The following is a 19179-nucleotide window of genomic DNA, read 5'->3' as shown; positions in this document are numbered from 1 at the left end:
ACTAGTTCTGTGACCCAGAAAAGATGGCTGACATATCTTACAGTGCATAAAACAGTTTTTATTTTTATTCATCTTCCTCTTGGAAGCTAACTAGACGAAGGTAAGCTCGCCGGAAGTAGCATTCAAATGGCTCGAATTTCGCCTAGAGCAAATGGTTCACAACGATAATCTCGCGGGAACTGTAGCTGATAGATTTCGTCAAGAATACTCACAACTATTAGGATGCATTCAACGAAGACATTACTGACTTCCTACCATGATACTTTTTGTAGAGATCTGATAGCTGCTTCAGGCAAGAAACTTCCTAACTTTACTGTTTACTGTTTACTGTTTATTAAGAAGATTCTGATTCTATCGCATGGCAATGCCACGTTGGTGAGAGGTTTCTCCGTGAACAAGGAGTGCGTAGTCATGAATTTGGAAAAAGACAGACTTGTAGCGCAGGGCTTGGGGTACGATACAGTACAGGTTGCCGGAGGAGGACACGAAATTGATATTGATGAGGAGATGCGTGAGCTGCTGAAGTAACGTGTTTTAAGTGTTATGAAAATACTCTTTTTTATATTACTCTTCTATATATTGAATCTTATCTAGTTGAGGTAAAAACGATTCCTTCAAACTTAATTTGGCCTAGAATTCCTCGGTAATGAGTATTATATGCGTTGTTTATAAGATACTTGTAGATATCTCCTCTTGGAAAGGTGGTCGCATTTTCCGATTTTTTGCGACTATATCTCTTGATTTCAATAAGGCTGAACACGTCAAGAAGTGACTTAGAGCATATTGAGATGTAAATCGAAAGTCACGCTTTTAACCTTTGTTATACTATTACCTTTGTTATTACCTTTGTTATACTAAACAAAGGTTATAAAATCGGTCGAAAAACGCAAAATAGATCCAAGATCCGGAGGGCCGAATAGTACATACCATTCGACTCAGCTCGACGAACTGAGCAATGTCTGTTCGTGTGTATGTGTGTGTGTATGTGTGTGTGTGTATGTGTGTGTGTATATATGTTGTCTGTATGTATGTGCCGCAAAAAACTAACGCACCTTTCTTACAGAACGCAATATCCGATTTTGATGATCTTATACGCAAACGAAAGCTACTGTGGTCCCCCAGAATGCTACCGAGTGGATTTTCGATTAGTGGCTTGGATTTTGAATTATTGATCAAAGAGTATTTTTTATATGAGACATTTAACTTTTAAGGCAAAATGAATGGCACGAAGAACCATGTGTTGTATACCAATCGACTCAGATCGACGAACTAAACAATTTCTGTATGTATGTGAATGTGTGCCTGTATGTATAGATGTGTAAATATGTTGTGTAGTATATCAAAATCGAACAAAAAAAAAATATCAAAAAAACACCCTTTTTACAGTACTTACGCATATTCCGATTTTGAGGTTCGCATGCTCAAATGAAAACCCCGGAGCTTTTTGAAAATCATACTGAGTGCGATTTTTTATTGGTTGCTTGAACTGTAGAGTTTTGACCAAAGTATATTTTAGACATGGGATATTTTACTTTCTGGATAATTTATCTCTCTCTCCATGCTTTTCCTTCTTCTCTATCCCTCTTTTTTCGTATCGCTATTTATTTCTCAAAGGAAAGCAACAATCATCGTCAACTTTGCAAAATTTTTACACTTTTCGTAGTGCGTCTTAACTGGTGTGAATAAATTAATTTTAGAGCAAATTGCAATGCTTACTTAGCTTCTTTTCTTGCTTGCGAAGCTTCCGTCCACACTTTCTTTAAAATATATAATCAATTGTACGTAGAACCCAGATTTACGAAAAATAAGAAGCTTTTACAGCTTTCGGGGAGCATTGAAGCAAAACCTGATCCCACAGTGTGCAAATGTAACACAATTAGCGATGCAGATATTGCAGATGCAGAGAACATAAAAAAATCGCAGTTTTGTTTGCAACGCTACGTTTTGAACAGCTGGAAAAATTTTCAGTTGAACTTTTATTTGATGTTTAATATTAGATTCTAAATATACTTTTAACTCGTGACCAAGAATTCAAAAAATTGTGAACATCGAGATGCGATCATTTGTAGTGTGGATGAAACTGAAGCAACTTTACATGGCTATACACGTTACTAGTGTGCGCAGGTGGAAAGTCACTTATTCCTATGATATGATACACTACGCTCATATAAGATATAAATATTGGTTTCTAATTTAAGACAAAGTGCAAATATGTTATTCCATTTCTCGTTATCGCAGGAAGTTTTATTTTATTTCGATTTCGATTTATTTCGGATTTTATCGTACAGCCTAGGCCTTCGAAAAGAATAATGTTCTCGTCTACACTCCGAAAATCCAAATCTCTCAAATGTCGCAAAAACCTTCATTTTCAGATTATGCATTTGAGATAGAATTGAATTGACAACTTTCGTCAATGGTTATATTTTTTTCTTTGTAATGCTGATCTGAGGTTAGTAGAAGTTTGCTTCAATTCGTAAAAAAGACTTGATGCTGATTCATAATTCTAGGTCCTGCGATTTCTGAAAATAATGCGAATGTGGTACTCAAACCTGGATTATGGGGAATTAGAAAAATTAGAACTGCCTCGAACTAACATACATATTTGCTGTTCTAGTAAGAAATCAGCATCTTTGTTATCTATTACTATTCACTGTTTACTGTTTCTGTTTATTCAAAAAAAAAAAAAACATGTTGCTTCTATCCAGCATTTAAAAGTTGGTTCTCGATTGAAAAAATAAGACTCATATACTCCAGTGATAACATCCATAATATTTGCGAAAACCACGTCAAGCTATAGATCAAAGATTGTCTTTGGTTCACCTTCTGAAAATTATCTTTTGAATTCATTTTATTCATAATTGAAATTGGATTTACGTTGCTATACGATTTGTGATGCTACTGCCTATAATCGCCTACCACTTCTTGTCGTTTTTCTAGAGAAGTTATGGTAAATGTCTCAACAGTTGAAATAACTTAAGCACGAAAAATACCTTTACGTGCTGTTTTCTCAACTTGATGAAAATGAAGATGGGACTGATATGCGATTATAGGCAGCCTAATAAGTATACAATTATAGTTAGTATAACAAAGGTTTCTGCACCACTAGGTGGACTAATTTAGGTTTTTATTCCTTAACTGCATGGAAAACTACAGAATTCAAAAGTACAATTTCATTCTGTGCCGAACACGCATCAGTATCGGACGTGTGATCGGTGATCGCTCCGATAGAATATAAAACAAAAGACGTGTGAACAAGTGTTGGCATTGTTTGCCTGGTCGAGTGAAATAAATCCGGGTTCAAGGTCACGCCTTTGTGCAACTGTTTCGCATCGTGACTACCAGCTGGTGCGTAAGCCGATTTGGCTGCTGGCTGAATTGTGCTACAGCAGTGGACGAGACACAAAAGAGGAAAAAGGAGAAGCCATCAGTTGACAGTGAGTTGTATCGCTGTGTGGAGTGATCTCACACCCGGCTCGCTGCTGGTGGCTGTTTGGTGCTGCTGTATTGGTGCTGCTGGCTGTAACGGCTGCAACTTCGAACGATCGGACAACCAACCTTACTGGAAGGGAGAAGTAAAAAGGTACGTGCTCTCGTCGGCGCTAGTGCGCTAGACTTAGCGGGATGGATGTAGATCCCTCGCCTCCCGCGCCACAATCCCCGAACCCCTCTGACCCTGACCTTTCTGTTACCCCCTCCCCTGTTCATTCTTCAGTTCCCCCTCGCCCCAGGCTTTACCCAGGCGGAGCCCAGGGCAGCTATACTGTCTATTTTCGGCCAAAGGCGGGACCGAAATCGAAACAGTTGAACCTCTTGCAGATTTCTAAAGACCTGACGAAGGAGTACAAGGGCGTGACCGAAATTTCCAAGGTACGGCCTAACAAGCTCCGTGTCGTGGTCAGTAACCTGAAAGAGGCCAACGATATAGCTTGCTCTGAGCTCTTCACACGCGAGTATCGCGTTTACATACCCGCACGAGACGTGGAGATCGACGGTGTCATAACCGATTCGAGTCTGTCCGTCGAGTGTATACTGAAAAGTGCCAAAGGGTGCTTTAAGAACAAAACCTGTCCCGATGTAAAGGTGCTCGACTGCAAGCAATTGCGGTCAGCATCGATCATCGGTGGCAAAACAGTATACACCCCGTCAGACTCGTTTCGAGTTACGTTCGCCGGGTCAGCGCTACCAAGCCACGTCTCGATCCACCGGGTTCGTCTCCCTGTGCAATTATATGTGCCTCGCGTCATGAACTGCCTGAATTGTAAGCAGTTAGGCCACACCGCCGCCTACTGCTGCAATAAGGCACGTTGTGGCAAGTGTGGGGAGAATCATGCGGATGATTCCTGCTGAAAAATGCATTCACTGTGGGGAGAGTCAGCATGAGCTCTCGACATGTGCGGTGTACATGCAGCGCAGGGATAAAATAAAGAGGTCTCTCAAAGAGCGTTCGAAGCGTTCTTACGCTGAGATGCTGAAGAAGACCGTTACCACTTCTCCCATTACATCAAACCCTTATGATCTGTTGTCCTCTGATGAAACCGATTCTGACGATTCACCAGCGGGAACATCTTACGCCAATCCTGGGGAGTCTAGAAACAGGGAAAAATATTTCCTCTCCTAAACTTCCCAGAAAAGGTCCTAAGATTTCTCAAAGTGAAATGAAAGTTACAAGCAAACCAAACAGTGCTGCGGAAAAACCGAAGCAAACTCCTCCTGGGCTTGCAACTTTAAAGTCCCAGAAGGAGTTCCCAGCACTGCCAGGAACATCTAAAACCCCAGTTGTCCTTTTTGCACATCCAGTTGATGAAACAAACTCTGGATTAGTGAAATTTTCTGACATTGTGGACTGGATTTTTGAAACTTTCAATGTACCCGTGCCAATTAAAATTTTTCTTACAGCATTTATCCCAACAGTTAGATCATTTTTGAAGCAGTTGACTGCCCAATGGCCCCTCCTTGCAGCGATTGTATCCTTCGATGCCTAATTCAACTGCGTATATGAAGGATTCTATCTCTGTCTTACAGTGGAATTGTAGAAGTATTTTACCAAAAATTGATTCGTTTAAAGTTTTGATAAATAAAAACAAATGCGATGCATTTTCCCTTTGTGAAACTTGGCTTACTTCAAATATTGATCTCAACTTCCATGATTTTAATATTATTCGCCTTGATCGAGACACCCCATATGGAGGAGTACTTTTAGGAATTAAAAAGTGCTATTCTTTCTATCGTATTAACCTCCCCTCGATTCTAGGCATCGAAGTTGTCGCATGTCAAACGACAATACAAGGTAAAGAGCTTTGTATTGCCTCAATATATATTCCTCCCAGAGCACAGGTTGGGCAACGGCTGCTCTTTGATTTAATAGAACTTCTTCCCTCGCCACGTTTGATTTTGGGAGACTTCAACTCTCACGGCGTGGCTTGGGGTTCCCCATACAATGATAACCGCTCCTCTTTAATCTATAACCTTTGCGATGACTTCGACATGACTATTTTAAACAACGGTGAAATGACACGTATCCCGAAACCTCCAGCGCGCCCAAGCGCTTTGGATCTATCCTTATGTTCGACGTCGCTACGGTTGGATTGCACATGGAAGGTAATCCTCGATCCTCACGGTAGCGACCATTTGCCTATTCTTATTTCAATTACTAACGGTTCAACTCGCATGCGACCAATTGATATTCCGTATGACCTCACACGGAATGTCGATTGGAAGTTATACGAGGAAATGATTTCAAAAACGGTCGATTCGATGCAACATCATCCACCACTTGAAGAAAACAACCTCCTCGCGGGCTTGATTCTCGACCCCGCGTTGCAAGCCCAAACGAAGAAATATCCCGGCGTACACGCAAAGATCCGACGCGTTTTTGGCCTACCAGAAGGAAGGTATACCTGGCGACTATTTACGGTATTCGGAGCTTGATACCAAGCTTAAAAGCTTGGCTAAAGCAAAGAAACGCGGATATTGGCGTCGGTTCGTGAACGAGACGTCGAGGGTAACATCGATGAGCACTCTTTGGAACACAGCCCGAAGAATGCGGAATCGCGTAACGGTCAACGAAAGCGAGGAGTCTTCAAGTAGGTGGATATTTGATTTTGCCAGGAAAGTATGTCCGGACTCTGTTCCTGAGCAAAATATTGTTCGTGATGCGTCTCCGGGCCACGACGCGATAGAATCACCTTTTACGATGGCAGAATTTTCAGTTGCCCTCCTGTCCTGTAACAATAACGCGCTTGGGTTAGATAGAATCAAATTCAACTTGTTGAAGAATCTACCCGGCAATGCCAAGAGGCGCTTGTTGAACTTGTTCAATAAGTTCCTGGAGCAAAACATTGTACCGCAGGATTGGAGGCAAGTGAAGGTGATCGCCATCCAAAAACCAGGGAAACCAGCTTCTGATCACAACTCTTGTAGGCCGATTGCAATGCTATCCTGTATCCGGAAATTAATGGAAAAAATGTTACTCCGTCGTTTAGACCATTGGGTCGAATCAAATGGTCTACTATCAGATACTCAATTTGGCTTCCGCCGTGCCAAAGGGACGAATGATTGTCTTGCGCTGCTTTCAACAGATATTCAGCTCGCGTATGCTCGCAAAGAACAAATGGCGTCTGCGTTCTTGGACATTAAGGGGGCTTTTGATTCCGTTTCTATTGACATTCTTTCGGGCAAACTTCACCGACAAGGATTTTCTCCAATTTTAAACATTTTTTTGCACAATTTGTTGTCCGAAAAGCACATGCATTTTACGCACGGCGATTTGGCAACTTTTCGCATTAGCTACATGGGTCTTCCCCAGGGCTCATGTTTAAGCCCCCTTCTTTACAACTTTTATGTAAATGACATCGACGAATGTCTGGCAAATTCATGCACGATAAGACAACTTGCAGACGACAGTGTAATCTCTGTTACAGGAGCCAAAGCTGCCGATTTGCAAGGACCATTGCAAGATACCTTGGACAATTTGTCTGCTTGGGCTTTACAGCTAGGTATCGAATTCTCTCCGGAGAAGACTGAGATAGTAGTTTTTTCTAGGAAGCATGAACCTGCTCAGCTTCAAACACAATTAATGGGTAAAACGATTTCTCAGGTTTTGGTACACAAATATCTTGGTATCTGGTTCGACTCTAAAGGCACCTGGGGTTGTCAGGTGAGGTATCTGATGAAAAAATGTCAACAAAGAGTGAATTTTCTTCGTACAATAACCGGACAATGGTAGGGAACCCATCCAGGAGACCTTATAAGGCTTTACCAAACAACGATATTGTCTGTTATTGAATACGGGTGTTTCTGCTTCCGCTCCGCAGCAAACACACATCTGATCAAACTGGAGCGAATACAATATCGTTGTTTGCGTATCGCCTTAGGTTGCATGCAGTCGACCCATACGATGAGTTTGGAGGTCTTAGCTGGAGTACTACAATTGAAAAACCGCTTCTGGAGCCTGTCTTCTCGTATTCTTATCAATTGTGAGGTCTTGAACCGTCCCGTGATTGAAAATTTTGAAAGGTTAATCGAACTTAATTCTCAAACCCGTTTTATGACATTGTATTTCGATCACATGTCCCAAAATATTAACCCTTCTTCGAATATTCCAAATCGTGTCGACTTATCAAATACTTCTGATTCTACTGTTTTTTCGATACATCCATGATAGAAGAAACTCGTGGAATCCCGGATCATTTACGCGTGCAGCAGATCCCCAAAATTTTTTCCAATAAATATCGAAACATCAACTGCAACAATATGTTCTACACGGACGGATATCTTCTTGATGGGTCCACTGGCTTCGGTATTTTCAATAATAATTTAACCGTCTCCCATAAGCTCGATAATCCTGCTTCTGTTTACGTCGAAGAATTGGCTGCAATTAAGTACACCCTAGGGATTATCGAAAAAATGCCCACGGACCATTATTTCATCTTTACGGACAATCTCAGTTCCATTCAGGCTCTCCGATCGATGAAAGATGTTAAGCACTCTCCGTATTTCCTGGGGAAAATACGGGAACATCCGAGTGCTTTATCCGAAAAATCGTTTCAGATTACCTTAGCGTGGGTCCCTTCTCACTGCTCGATACCGGGCAATGAGAAAGCGGACTCTTTGGCTAAGGTGGGCGCAACAAACGGTGATATTTATGAAAGACCAATAGCTTTTAATGAATTTTTCGCACTTGTACGTCAGAATACGATCATCAGTTGGCAAAATGCTTGGTCCAGAGGGGAGTTGGGAAGGTGGTTACATTCCATAATCCCCAAAGTATCGACGAACCCGTGGTTCAAGGGGTTGGATGTAGGTCGGGATTTCATTTGCGTTATGTCCCGGCTTATGTCCAATCACTATAGATTTGATGCGCATCTCCGTCGTGTTGGGCTCAGGGAAAGTGGTATCTGTGCCTGTGGTGAGGGTTATCACGACATAGAGCATGTGGTTTGGTCATGCCCTGTACACCGTGACGCCAGGTCTAAATTAATAGCTTCCCTGCAGGCCGAAAGTAGGCAGCCGGCTGTTCCTGTTCCGGATGTCTTGGAGAGCCGTGACCTATCCTACATGTCCCTTATATACGTTTTCCTGAAATCCATCCACGCCCCAGTTTAATCCTATTCCCTTCCGCCTACATCCAACCAAACGACAAGAACACGTTAAGACCCCGGATCCGGAAACAGCAACTAGACCCGCACGATACTCTCAGGTCCCGAGGGAGACAACCCAATATGCCAGTCCGTAATATCTTTGCCCAGCAGCGGAACATATTCAATATGCTGCTTACCTATGGCGATGGAAAACCATCAAACAACAAATCAGTGCATTTAATGCAAAATATTCTAGCTTTAAGTTAGATTTAGTTTCAGCTCGTAGTCGGCAGCGAGGATAAAAAATTTGCTTTTAGTTATTAAGATACTTTAGAAAGTAAGCTACCAGATATAATTGGCGCCGTTAAACATTGAATTGTATTTGTGCCGTGTCAAATAAATCATAGATGAAGAAAAAAAAAAGTACAATTAACCAGGAAAAATATTTGAACGAACCGGGAAAAACCGGGAGAAAACCGGGAATTTAATTTCGGGTTTTGAGTGGCCACCCTGGATCTATATTGATATTGCAACGCATTTCGTCTTCTTTTTCAAATTCCCTGATTCTATCACCTACACGTTTCTATCGAAATTATATGTTAACCTTGCGGTCGAGTCTTATAAACAACCCTTTCTACTATTTTTCTGTAATTTAGCGTGAGGAAAGAGTAGAAGGATGTGAGAGCGACTGCGAATAAACCCATGCACACTTACACCGAATGTTCTGATACTATTCGAACTCATGACCATGCGCATGTCAAAGCGGACTCTGTAACCTTGAGTCAACAAGCTCTCGTCAAAGATGAAAATCGTGTATATCCCAGAAACTGCGTAAAAAGCGACTTCAGTGTAGATTTTCAAATGCACTTAACTCTATTGTAATATCATTGCCTTCTTTTCAGCGAAAACGAAACCGAAATCAGTCATTTAACCGTTTGAAGCTTCTAGAACATATGTATTAAATGGTTGTATTAGTACAAAATAATGTGTGTTTTACATGTAAAGAAGACTATCTGCATAAAATAAATTCTTTTTTTTTGTAGTTAAGTGAGAGCTTTTCGGCAATTTAATGCATAAATTCGTTTTTCAACGTCAACGCAAGTTTCAGGTAAAAAATGGGTACAAATCCATCTTTGCTGTGCTTCCGCAATTAATTACCCGTCCTTAGAGACGCGTGACTACTTAATATATAGTGAAACAATAAAAGACGCATTAATCGTTCCGGCTGCAGCAAAACATGGATTATATGAATAGCTAGACTCGTTATCGAAATTTATTGTAGCCTAAACATTTAAAGTAATAGTTCAGAAAAAGTTTCTGAGTTTTTATAAACCGTCTAGTATTACATGCTTAGTATTGCGTCACAAATGTACGTTTAAAACAAATTTCATTCAATGTTCATTTTATTCAATTTTTGCCCCAGCCTTCGTACAAATGGTTATCGTATCGTTCAAACCGAATGTTTATTTTCTCACACAAGTAATTGTAAAAACAACTGCTGTCATAATTGACCAGGATCGATAGAGACATTCACGTATTGATTCAGAATGTACATATGTCAGGATAGAAAAAACTGTGACTCTTATGGCTATTGCATAAGTTATTCAATTCTATGCACAACAAATACTTCCATGATAATAATATCTCATTCCCTTCACTGGAAAGCTCGATTTCCGGCGATGTATACATGTTGATTGGAAGTTATTTTGAGTTGAAATAAAGTGACAGCAAATACTCATACTTTTTGACTCTATGTTAGCAGGTTGTGTTTAACCCGTAAAGACCCGGGGCGGAACTTGTTTTTTGAAAATGCTCGTTCTCAGCACTGGAACGGCCGATTTGGGAAAACTTGGAATTTTATTCAAGGGGAATAGTTGCTCTAAGTTTTGGTAAAGGTGCCATCCCTCTGGACCCCTCCCCGCTTTCGTGAGATGCAAATATGTCTGTGTTTTTTTTTCTAATTTTTCAAACAAATTGAGCAAACACTGGGAATTTTTCATACGTATCAATTGCTCCATGTATCAAATCATGTCAGGTGAATGAAATATGGTATGTAAGAGTGAATTTTGGAGTTTCCAAATTATTTCAGTACAAAATCACGAAACTACGTATTTTTATAAAAATTCAAACAACAAAACCGTTTTTCAAATTTTAGGCTCTACATTTTTGCGGTAAGGTCTCCTGAATCCATACGCGATGAAATATTTATTTTAGCATGCAAACCTTTTGAGAAAAACCAGTTTTAATGCACTAAAGTACGTATTTTCATGGAAACCTGATTTTCTCAGTCTCCCACAGTAGGTTTCAATTGAGCTCTTCAATTTTCAAGCTCTATATTTCTAGAGTAACGTCTTCTGAATCCGATGATGCTAAAAGATTCATTCTAGCATGCACAGATTTGAAGAAAATCAAGTTTTCATAAGAACTCGTACTTTAGTGAATTCAAACTCGTTTTTCTCTAAATCTGTGCATGCTAGAATGAATCTTTCAGCATCTTTGGATTCACAAGACGTTACTCTAGAAATATAGAGCTTGAAAATTTAAGAGCTAAGTTGAAACCTACTGTGGGAGACTGAGAAAATCAGGTTTCCATGAAAATACGTACTTTAGTGAATTTAAACTCGTTTTTCTCAAAATATTTGCATGCTAAAATAAATATTTCATCGCGTATGGATTCAGGAGACCTTACTTCAAAAATGTAGAGCTTAAAATTTGAAGAACGGTTTTGTTGTTTGAATTTTTATAAAAATACGTAGTTTTGTGATTTTGTACTGAAATATTTTGGAAACTCCAAAATTAACTCTTACATACCATATTTCATCTACCTGGAATGATTTGATACATGGAGCAGTTGATACGTATAAAAATTCCCAGTGTTAGCTCAATTTGTTTCAAAAATTAGAAAAAAAAAAACACAGACATATTTGCATCTCACGAAAACGGGGAGGGGTCCAGAGGGTGGCACCTTTACCAAAACTTAAAGCAACTATTCCCCTTGAATAAAATTCCGAGTTTTCCCAAATCGGCCGTTCCAGTGCTGAGAACGAGCATTTTCAAAAAACAAGTTCCGTCCCGGGTCTTTACGGGTTAACGAAGTTATGTTTACGTTTCCGATATTTGAACAATCCTTTTGTTCTTATTACCTGTGGTTTGAAGTTTTGTTTTCATTATTTGAGGTTTTGGGATTCCCAGTTGTAACACGCTACGGTGTAGTATTTCTCGCTGTAATGTATTATAAATTACGAAAATATAAAACTCTCAATTTTATGAATCGCAATATTGGGAACAAAAATATCATCATGAGTAGTGTTCGATTCAGACCGGTATTTCAATGAATAATTATAATTTGTATAGAAAAGAATGTTCTTGCTTGATCATGCAGTCTATAATATTGTCGTTTCAACGCAAACCGACCAATGCCCCAAGTGTCCTTAGTTGACCTTTTCGCTATCTATCCACATGGAGCATCTTAATTACATTATTCCGCATCTCGTGAGTCTTGGCTAGCCATCGTCGCCATCGCCGGTGGCTCCAGGACGGGAACGTAAGGGCCGTGCTCGCATTGCGCAAATATCCCTAATAGATTTTTCCCGCAAAAGCCGGATCGCACTCAGCACGACGGCCAGTCACCCTTTCACCTCTTTTATCAATTATGCAAACAAAGGACGAGCAAACAGAATTCATGGAATTGCTCTCGCTGCAAGGAGAGCAGAGTGAAAATTCCTGCTTAGTTTTAATTTGCTTTTGTTTACTTCTATCCTTCCGCCGGATTCATTATAGCCATGGGTTCTGAGGTGATTATGTCTGGAACCCGGAACCGCGTTCGCCTCTATGTGCAGCTGCGACCTTCGACTCTTAACTTCCGCCGACGGCGCCACTAAAAAGATACAAGCTTTATGTGTGCACTGGACCAAAATAAAAGCTCTCCATCTGGGAAGCTAAACAGCATCAACTCGAGGCTACGCCCCCATTCAGCTGCGAATGGTTCATTGTCATTCCCACAACAATCGCACAGCGTCCTGCAGAGTAGCCTGGAAGCGGAGTGATAAAAGCTCGGACGGATTAAATTATAAAAAAATTCATTAAATCCGGGCTCTACCTACTACTAAGTATCGTGCTGCGAGGGACATCATTTGCATATTGCACCGGGATTATGTACTGAAGGCTTCGTCCGTTTAATATTGCATCCGGTAAAGGGTTGTTTCGATGTTACTCAGTAAATATAACCTTTTCATAAAGTGTACTCATGTAGAACAAAAACATTTTCGGATCGTCGGAAATTTTCTACAATTTTAGATTGTTGAATACTATTGATAGTAAAGTTGTTTGTTTTTCGAACCACAATTAATCCCGGCTCCAAATTCAGGGACTTGAACCAAATCGTAAAATATATTTACTAAAGACCGGCTTGGGCTAACGCCATATCATTCAGCCTCCCTACCGCAGTGGGGGCAAATGTTTGCTTTCGCAAGGGTAGAAACATTGGTTTACTCTCTTTAAGCCTTTACCGGATGCTCTTGCGGTTTAGATGCTTTGGCTCTGAACTTTATACATAACCAGTTTCCGCAGTATTTGACAAACGAAAACTTACACGTCAGTGGAATAAAATAGAATAAATCGGGTTGAAAAAGTATGCAATAGTCAAACAGTTGGGTTGAGCCAGAAAAATGTGACTCAAATAAAAATATACGTGTAACTGATTTCAAGTTGCTATCAGCAGTAAATATTGAAAAGAGAAGGTTTGCAAGGTGTGTGTGACAAGAGCTTAAGAGATGAATGTTCCGTTCATTGGAACACATAGCATGAAGTAAAACCAAAGTTACCAACCTATTTTGTTTTATTTTTCACTCTACTCCCTCAACTGCAGGCTGCTGCAACATGTCGCAACCAGTAGTTAGTTTGTGGTTTGGTTATAATTCATAAAATGCGATTAAAACATTCTACGGTACGGTGTAAAACTTCCAGTACGAGAAGTAAAATGCCGGAACAGTGGGAAGATGCACACTGTTGCAAGTGAAATATCTTCAGGAAAACAGTAGCAGCAATGAATGTTATAATACGATTAAAGGTTGCTTGTTGGAGGAAATTTCCCAACTGCTCTCCCCTAATTGGTCCCAATTTAGTACAGTGCTTGGTTCATTAAAAAGCCAACCGGTGGTTGTGACGTTTCTTATCGCACCCGAGCACACTGCCTTGTTCGGGACGAACGTTCTATTTTCTGTGGCTAAAGCTTCTCGGTTATATAGTTTTTTGGTTGGGTTAGGGTTTTGTTTTTGCTCTTTGTGGAGTCTTATCAATGGTTTCAAAGCGATAAACGGCAACGACACTGATTTGCGGTTGTTTATCGAACCTTAGAAAGAATTAGGGGATTAACGTGTGACATTCCGTTGATGTAGCACGAGAGAGTAGTCTGAATTATTAATTTCTATTCTCTCGTAATGGAGAAACTGGGCTATACATAACGGGAAAGAAGGCAACACTGGCAAGCGAAAGGAATTTGAATTTACTAACTATCATGAAAACATTAGTCATACATACTCGTACATTGTCCAGCTGATACACAAGATTATAAGCTTAAACCGGTCGACGAAAAAGCTAATGTTTTGTAACGACTATAAGTATTGTGCCCTGTCTCACGTCGCGTTTTGTGAGTATTGTCGAAGTTCTTACGTTGGCACAAACCAATAAGTATTGAATACATACTCGTTCCTTGGTTATAGTCACAACAAGCTCCAAGTGGAATCAAAAAGTTCGATTTCCATAATGCGGTACACAGGGATTAAGGCGGTCAGGGTTAGTAAAAGCTATAATGAAAAATAGATGTAGTGTGTCACGCAACACTTATTCAGCAGTCCAGTATACTCAATTTGATGGTTATAACAATGATACAATTAAATTCTCAGGATAGAGGACAAGTGTTAAATATTCATAGAATCACATCAGATGCTAGTTGAAACCATTTGATTTACCCTATTATTTATTTTGTCGAAAAGTCATATCTACAAAGTCATTTTATTTTTCCCTAATTCGTCTTATCATACCGTCACTTTATAGATTTCGACAGATTCCCTTCAAGTGCGTGATCTCTGTTACCGAGTGAATTTAGGAGCTACAGTTTTTTTAATCAATTTCCAAATGTGATCGTACACTCGACCAGAAACATATACTTGCCAAAATGCTCGTGGACCTCGAAATGGTCATGTCTTGTTGAAAACTTCTTGTGACATTCGACATTTTCTCGACGTCAAATCCAAATCCTTTCAAATCCTTGATTGCTTTTTGTCTATTGCTTCTTCGTGTTTCTATAGTTATATTTATCCTCTCGTCCCTTTAATATATGCATGAAGACTGCTGGAGATGCGTATGTGTGTACAGTACTCATTTAATAAGCACAGCAAATAACATTTTATGACTCATATTGTGTTTTTTCGAGTGCTTTTGAAATTCTTTGACATGAATGTAGATGTAAAAAAGGCAGAATGAATTATTCGTGTACAGGGTGCGCCAAACTATTGCAACAAGAAACAAAAGACCGTTAACCATGTTTTTGGCAAGAAGGAAAAACTTTAGAATGAAAAAATTTATTGAGTGAAAACATTTCAAAAAAATACAACTCATTTAATGAGTCCTCCTTTAGTTCTGATGACAGCTCGGAGACGCTTAGGATACGACTCCACGGCGGACCGAATGTCATTATGATGAATTTCCTTACAGAAGATTAGGTAAAGACTTCCTCAGCTCTTCCAAACTTATGTGTTTTCGTGAGCAGGCCTTGCTTCTAACATCCCCCAAATCGAGAAGTCCATCAAGTTGAGATCTGGCGAGTTTGTAGGCCACTCATCCTTGGTGATGACAGAGGGAAAGTTTGACTTGCACTAGTCTTGAGCGGTCTTGCTTGTGTGAGTCGGGGCACCGTCTTGCATGAAGGTCCAGTTTTTTTTTTCCTCATCTATAGTTTATTTGACACGGCACAAATACAATTCAATGTTTAACGGCGCCAATTATATCTGGTAGCTTACTTTCTAAAGTATCTTAATAACTAAAAGCAAATTTTTTATCCTCGCTGCCGACTACGAGCTGAAACTAAATCTAACTTAAGCTAGAATGTTTTGCATGAATAGCACTGATTTGTTGTTTGATGGTTTTCCATCGCCATAGGTAAGCAGCATATTGAATATGTTCCGCTGCTGGGCCAAGATATTACGGACTGGCATATTGGGTTGTCTCCCTCGGGGCCTGAGAGTATCGTGCGGGTCTAGTTGCTGTTTCCGGATCCGGGGTCTTAACGTGTTCTTGTCGTTTGGTTGGTTGTAGGCGGAAGGGGATAGGACTAAACTGGGGCGTGGATGGATTTCAGGAAAACGTATATAAGGGACATGTAGGATAGGTCACGGCTCGCCAAGACATCACGAACAGGAACAGCCGGCTGCCTACCTTCGGCCTGCAGGGAAGCTACTAATCTAGACCTGGCGTCACGGTGTACAGGGCATGACCAAACAACGTGCTCTATGTCGTGATAACCTTCACCACAGGCACAGATACCACTCTCCCCGAGCCCAACACGACGGAGATGCGCGTCAAATCTATAGTGATTGGACATAAGCCGGAACATCACGCAAATGAAATCCCGACCTACATCCAACCCCTTGAACCACGGGTTCGTCGATACCTTGGGGATTATGGAATGTAACCACCTTCCCAGTTCCCCCTTGGTCCAAGAATTTTGCCAACTGATGATCGTAAAGGTCCAGTTTTGATTGTTATTCATTTTCTGGGCTCAATAAATATCGACTAGCAAACCGACATTGCATTTTTGTTTCAATAATTATGGCGCACCCTGTAGAACACCGTCTCCGACTATTGCACATATCGAAATGGAATAATACAAGTTTCATATTCTCGAGCTTGATAAACTTGGATCTCGCTGCTCTTGTGTAATGGTTTGAATCCTACCCAAAAAGAGAGACGCTCTAAACACGTTATCCGATTGGTGCAAAAACATGATAATTTGTTTGACTTTGGCACAGCTATCGAAGTACAACAGATTAACTTCACAAATTTTGCTCTTCTTGACTATTGATTGATCTGGTATCCTAACCTTTGGAAGCAGAGTCCTTTCATACGAGAGTTCAGTGAATGTGCCTTTTCGTTACTTTTATCAGTTGCTATTGTCTCGATAAAGGCCTATTGCTATACACCTATAAACGATTGCTCTGCTAAAGCAAGTCATAACACACATACAATGGACAATAGGTTGTAGTGTGCAACATTGTTATAACATGACACCCGCCGTGTTGTTCCGAGCATGGAACGACGTTGGTGGTTCGCTTCGGAAGATGTGCAATTTTATCAGTCGAACAATAAAAGTGATAAACTCACGTTGTCATGCCGCACACGAGCTTCCCTCAGCTATGGAAACACAATTGTGTCACCGCAAACCGCAAATAAAAATGAAAACCCAATAACGATTAATTCCCGCCCTCATGTACGGTTAAATGCTAATGGTTCTAAAATTTGTTGCGGAATAGTGATTTTGATTCGCAACTAATTGCGAATAGACTTGATTTCTTGACTTGTTGTCGAAATCATAATTTGGTTACAACTAACACATTTTCTGAATGTTTCACTTGCTAAATAAAATCACCGTTTCGGCCACCAATTAATTACTTTATGATAAACTTTATTTAAAAAATCACTTACAAAATTAAATATGGTAATCTACATTGGCGCCGCAGCAATGATATATTTGAAGTGCTATTATTTAAAAATTTCATGCATTAGTCGGATTAAGTGTGACACTTGTCACACTTGTCGATACAGCAATTGTACACCTTTTATCGGGCGTGACTCTGATGAGAACGATATTTTTATTACCGATTTAGTTCAACGCAAACGACCCGCGAAGTGTGTAGTTCGCGCTTACAGCACCGTGCAAAATATTTGCGATTATATGTGATAAGGCCCCTGATCGAACCCAGTGGAAATGGAGCGATCCTATTACACGTTTGGTCTATTTCAGGTTAATGCTCTTTAATCGCTTCTAATCATTATCATTGGTTAATGTCTTCATCGCCTTCCCCGTACCCTTGGCTCGAGCCTACGTTTCTCTAACCGAATGAGTGTGTGAATTGCGCTAATTAATACGTCACGTTGGGACGCTTCAGCTCCATTGTTCTCAATAGGTTTTGCTCTGAATCTTCTCGTAGTAAAACTAACAACAGTTTGGTGCAGGTGTTACTTTTTTTAACGCATCACCCGTAACAGTGAAAATCTCTCATTTAAATCTTTTTTGTTTTTTTTTTTTAACTATTCCACAGAGTGACGACACCACTTCCGGTGAGTCGGATGAACTAAAAGAGATGCTGCTGTCTACCGCAGAAGCGTCGACCTACTCGGCTCAAGAAGTAGCCGCTCGGCTTCGAGTAGACGTCCGAACGGGGCTGCGGTGGTCAGAAGCGAACAGCCGCTCAAAAATCGTTGGCTACAATGAGCTTAACGCGTTGGACGAGGATCCTACGTGGATGAAATACGTTCAGCAGTTCAAAAATCCTCTTATTTTGTTATTATTAGGTTAGTACGGTTGCTGTAGCGGCAAACATAAGAAACCACCGGCATACGATTCACATTTCATATTTTATTTGCAGGTTCAGCATTAGTGAGTGCATGCATGCGACAGTTTGACGATGCTGCCAGTATTACGATAGCGATAATTATCGTCGTCACAGTCGCATTCATTCAAGAGTATAGATCTGAGAAAAGTTTAGAGGAGCTGAAAAAATTGGTACCCCCAGAATGCCACTGGTAAGCTGCTAAATGATTAAGTTAACTTTTTCGAATAAAAAAATTCTAACTTCTTTCTCGACAGTTTACGGGAAGGCCGTCTGGAAACATTCCTTGCCAGGAATCTCGTCCCCGGCGATATAGTGTATCTCAACGTTGGCGACCGCGTGCCGGCTGATATTCGAATTTTTGAGGGCTTCGATTTGTCGATAGACGAATCGAGTTTTACCGGGGAAACTGAACCGGCCAGAAAAAGCATCGAGGTGGTGCTGAATGTTCACAACACCAAAAACCATACTAGCATGAAAAACATCGCCTTCATGGGAACGCTAGTGCGGTGTGGCAACGGAAAGGTTAATATTCTCGAGATTCGAGCAGCATTGTGCATAAAATGTTAATTTTCTGGTGTTTTTTTTTGTTTTACCTAGGGCATTGTGGTGAGCACCGCTGAAAAGAGTGAGTTTGGAGAGGTGTTCAAGATGATGCAAGCAGAAGAAGCACCTAAAACACCATTGCAGAAATCAATGGATATTCTGGGAGCGCAGCTGAGTTTTTACTCGTTCTGCATCATTGGAGCAATCATGTTATTGGGATGGATCCAGGCAAAACCACTGGTGGAAATGTTTACCATCGGTGTAAGCTTAGCAGTAGCAGCTATTCCCGAAGGTATGTGAGGAAAAGTTTTTTGTGTGTTTTTACTAGAATACATTCAATCTTCTACCCACATAGTCAATAATTGCAACGACCTTTGCGTGTTTTGTTGATTGATACTGCTAAGTTCAAGGTATTTCAATGTATCATTACACTCTATGTTTACTTT

General features: G+C 40.4%; 1 protein-coding gene across 5 annotated transcripts in view; it reads left to right on the top strand.

Moving 5' to 3' along the window:
- LOC129720199 (calcium-transporting ATPase type 2C member 1) overlaps positions 1 to 19179 on the top strand; it is a 125404-nt gene that overhangs the window by 85321 nt on the left and 20904 nt on the right. For 3 of the 5 annotated variants that reach the window (XM_055671648.1, XM_055671644.1, XM_055671646.1), the window contains exons 2-5: positions 17897 to 18149; positions 18224 to 18380; positions 18445 to 18712; positions 18788 to 19025. In XM_055671648.1, the coding sequence (XP_055527623.1) occupies positions 17939 to 18149; positions 18224 to 18380; positions 18445 to 18712; positions 18788 to 19025 (874 nt within the window). In that variant the 5' untranslated portion in view covers positions 17897 to 17938. Of the gene's footprint in view, positions 1 to 3236; positions 3581 to 17467; positions 17599 to 17896; positions 18150 to 18223; positions 18381 to 18444; positions 18713 to 18787; positions 19026 to 19179 lie in introns of those variants that run through there. The other 2 variants (XM_055671649.1, XM_055671647.1) reach the window with 2 other exon arrangements.

Source organism: Wyeomyia smithii, chromosome 2 (genome assembly GCF_029784165.1).
Source record: "Wyeomyia smithii strain HCP4-BCI-WySm-NY-G18 chromosome 2, ASM2978416v1, whole genome shotgun sequence".
NCBI lineage: Eukaryota > Metazoa > Arthropoda > Insecta > Diptera > Culicidae > Wyeomyia > Wyeomyia smithii.
Note: the sequence above shows the minus strand (reverse complement) of the source record. Positions and strands in the feature narration are given on the sequence as shown.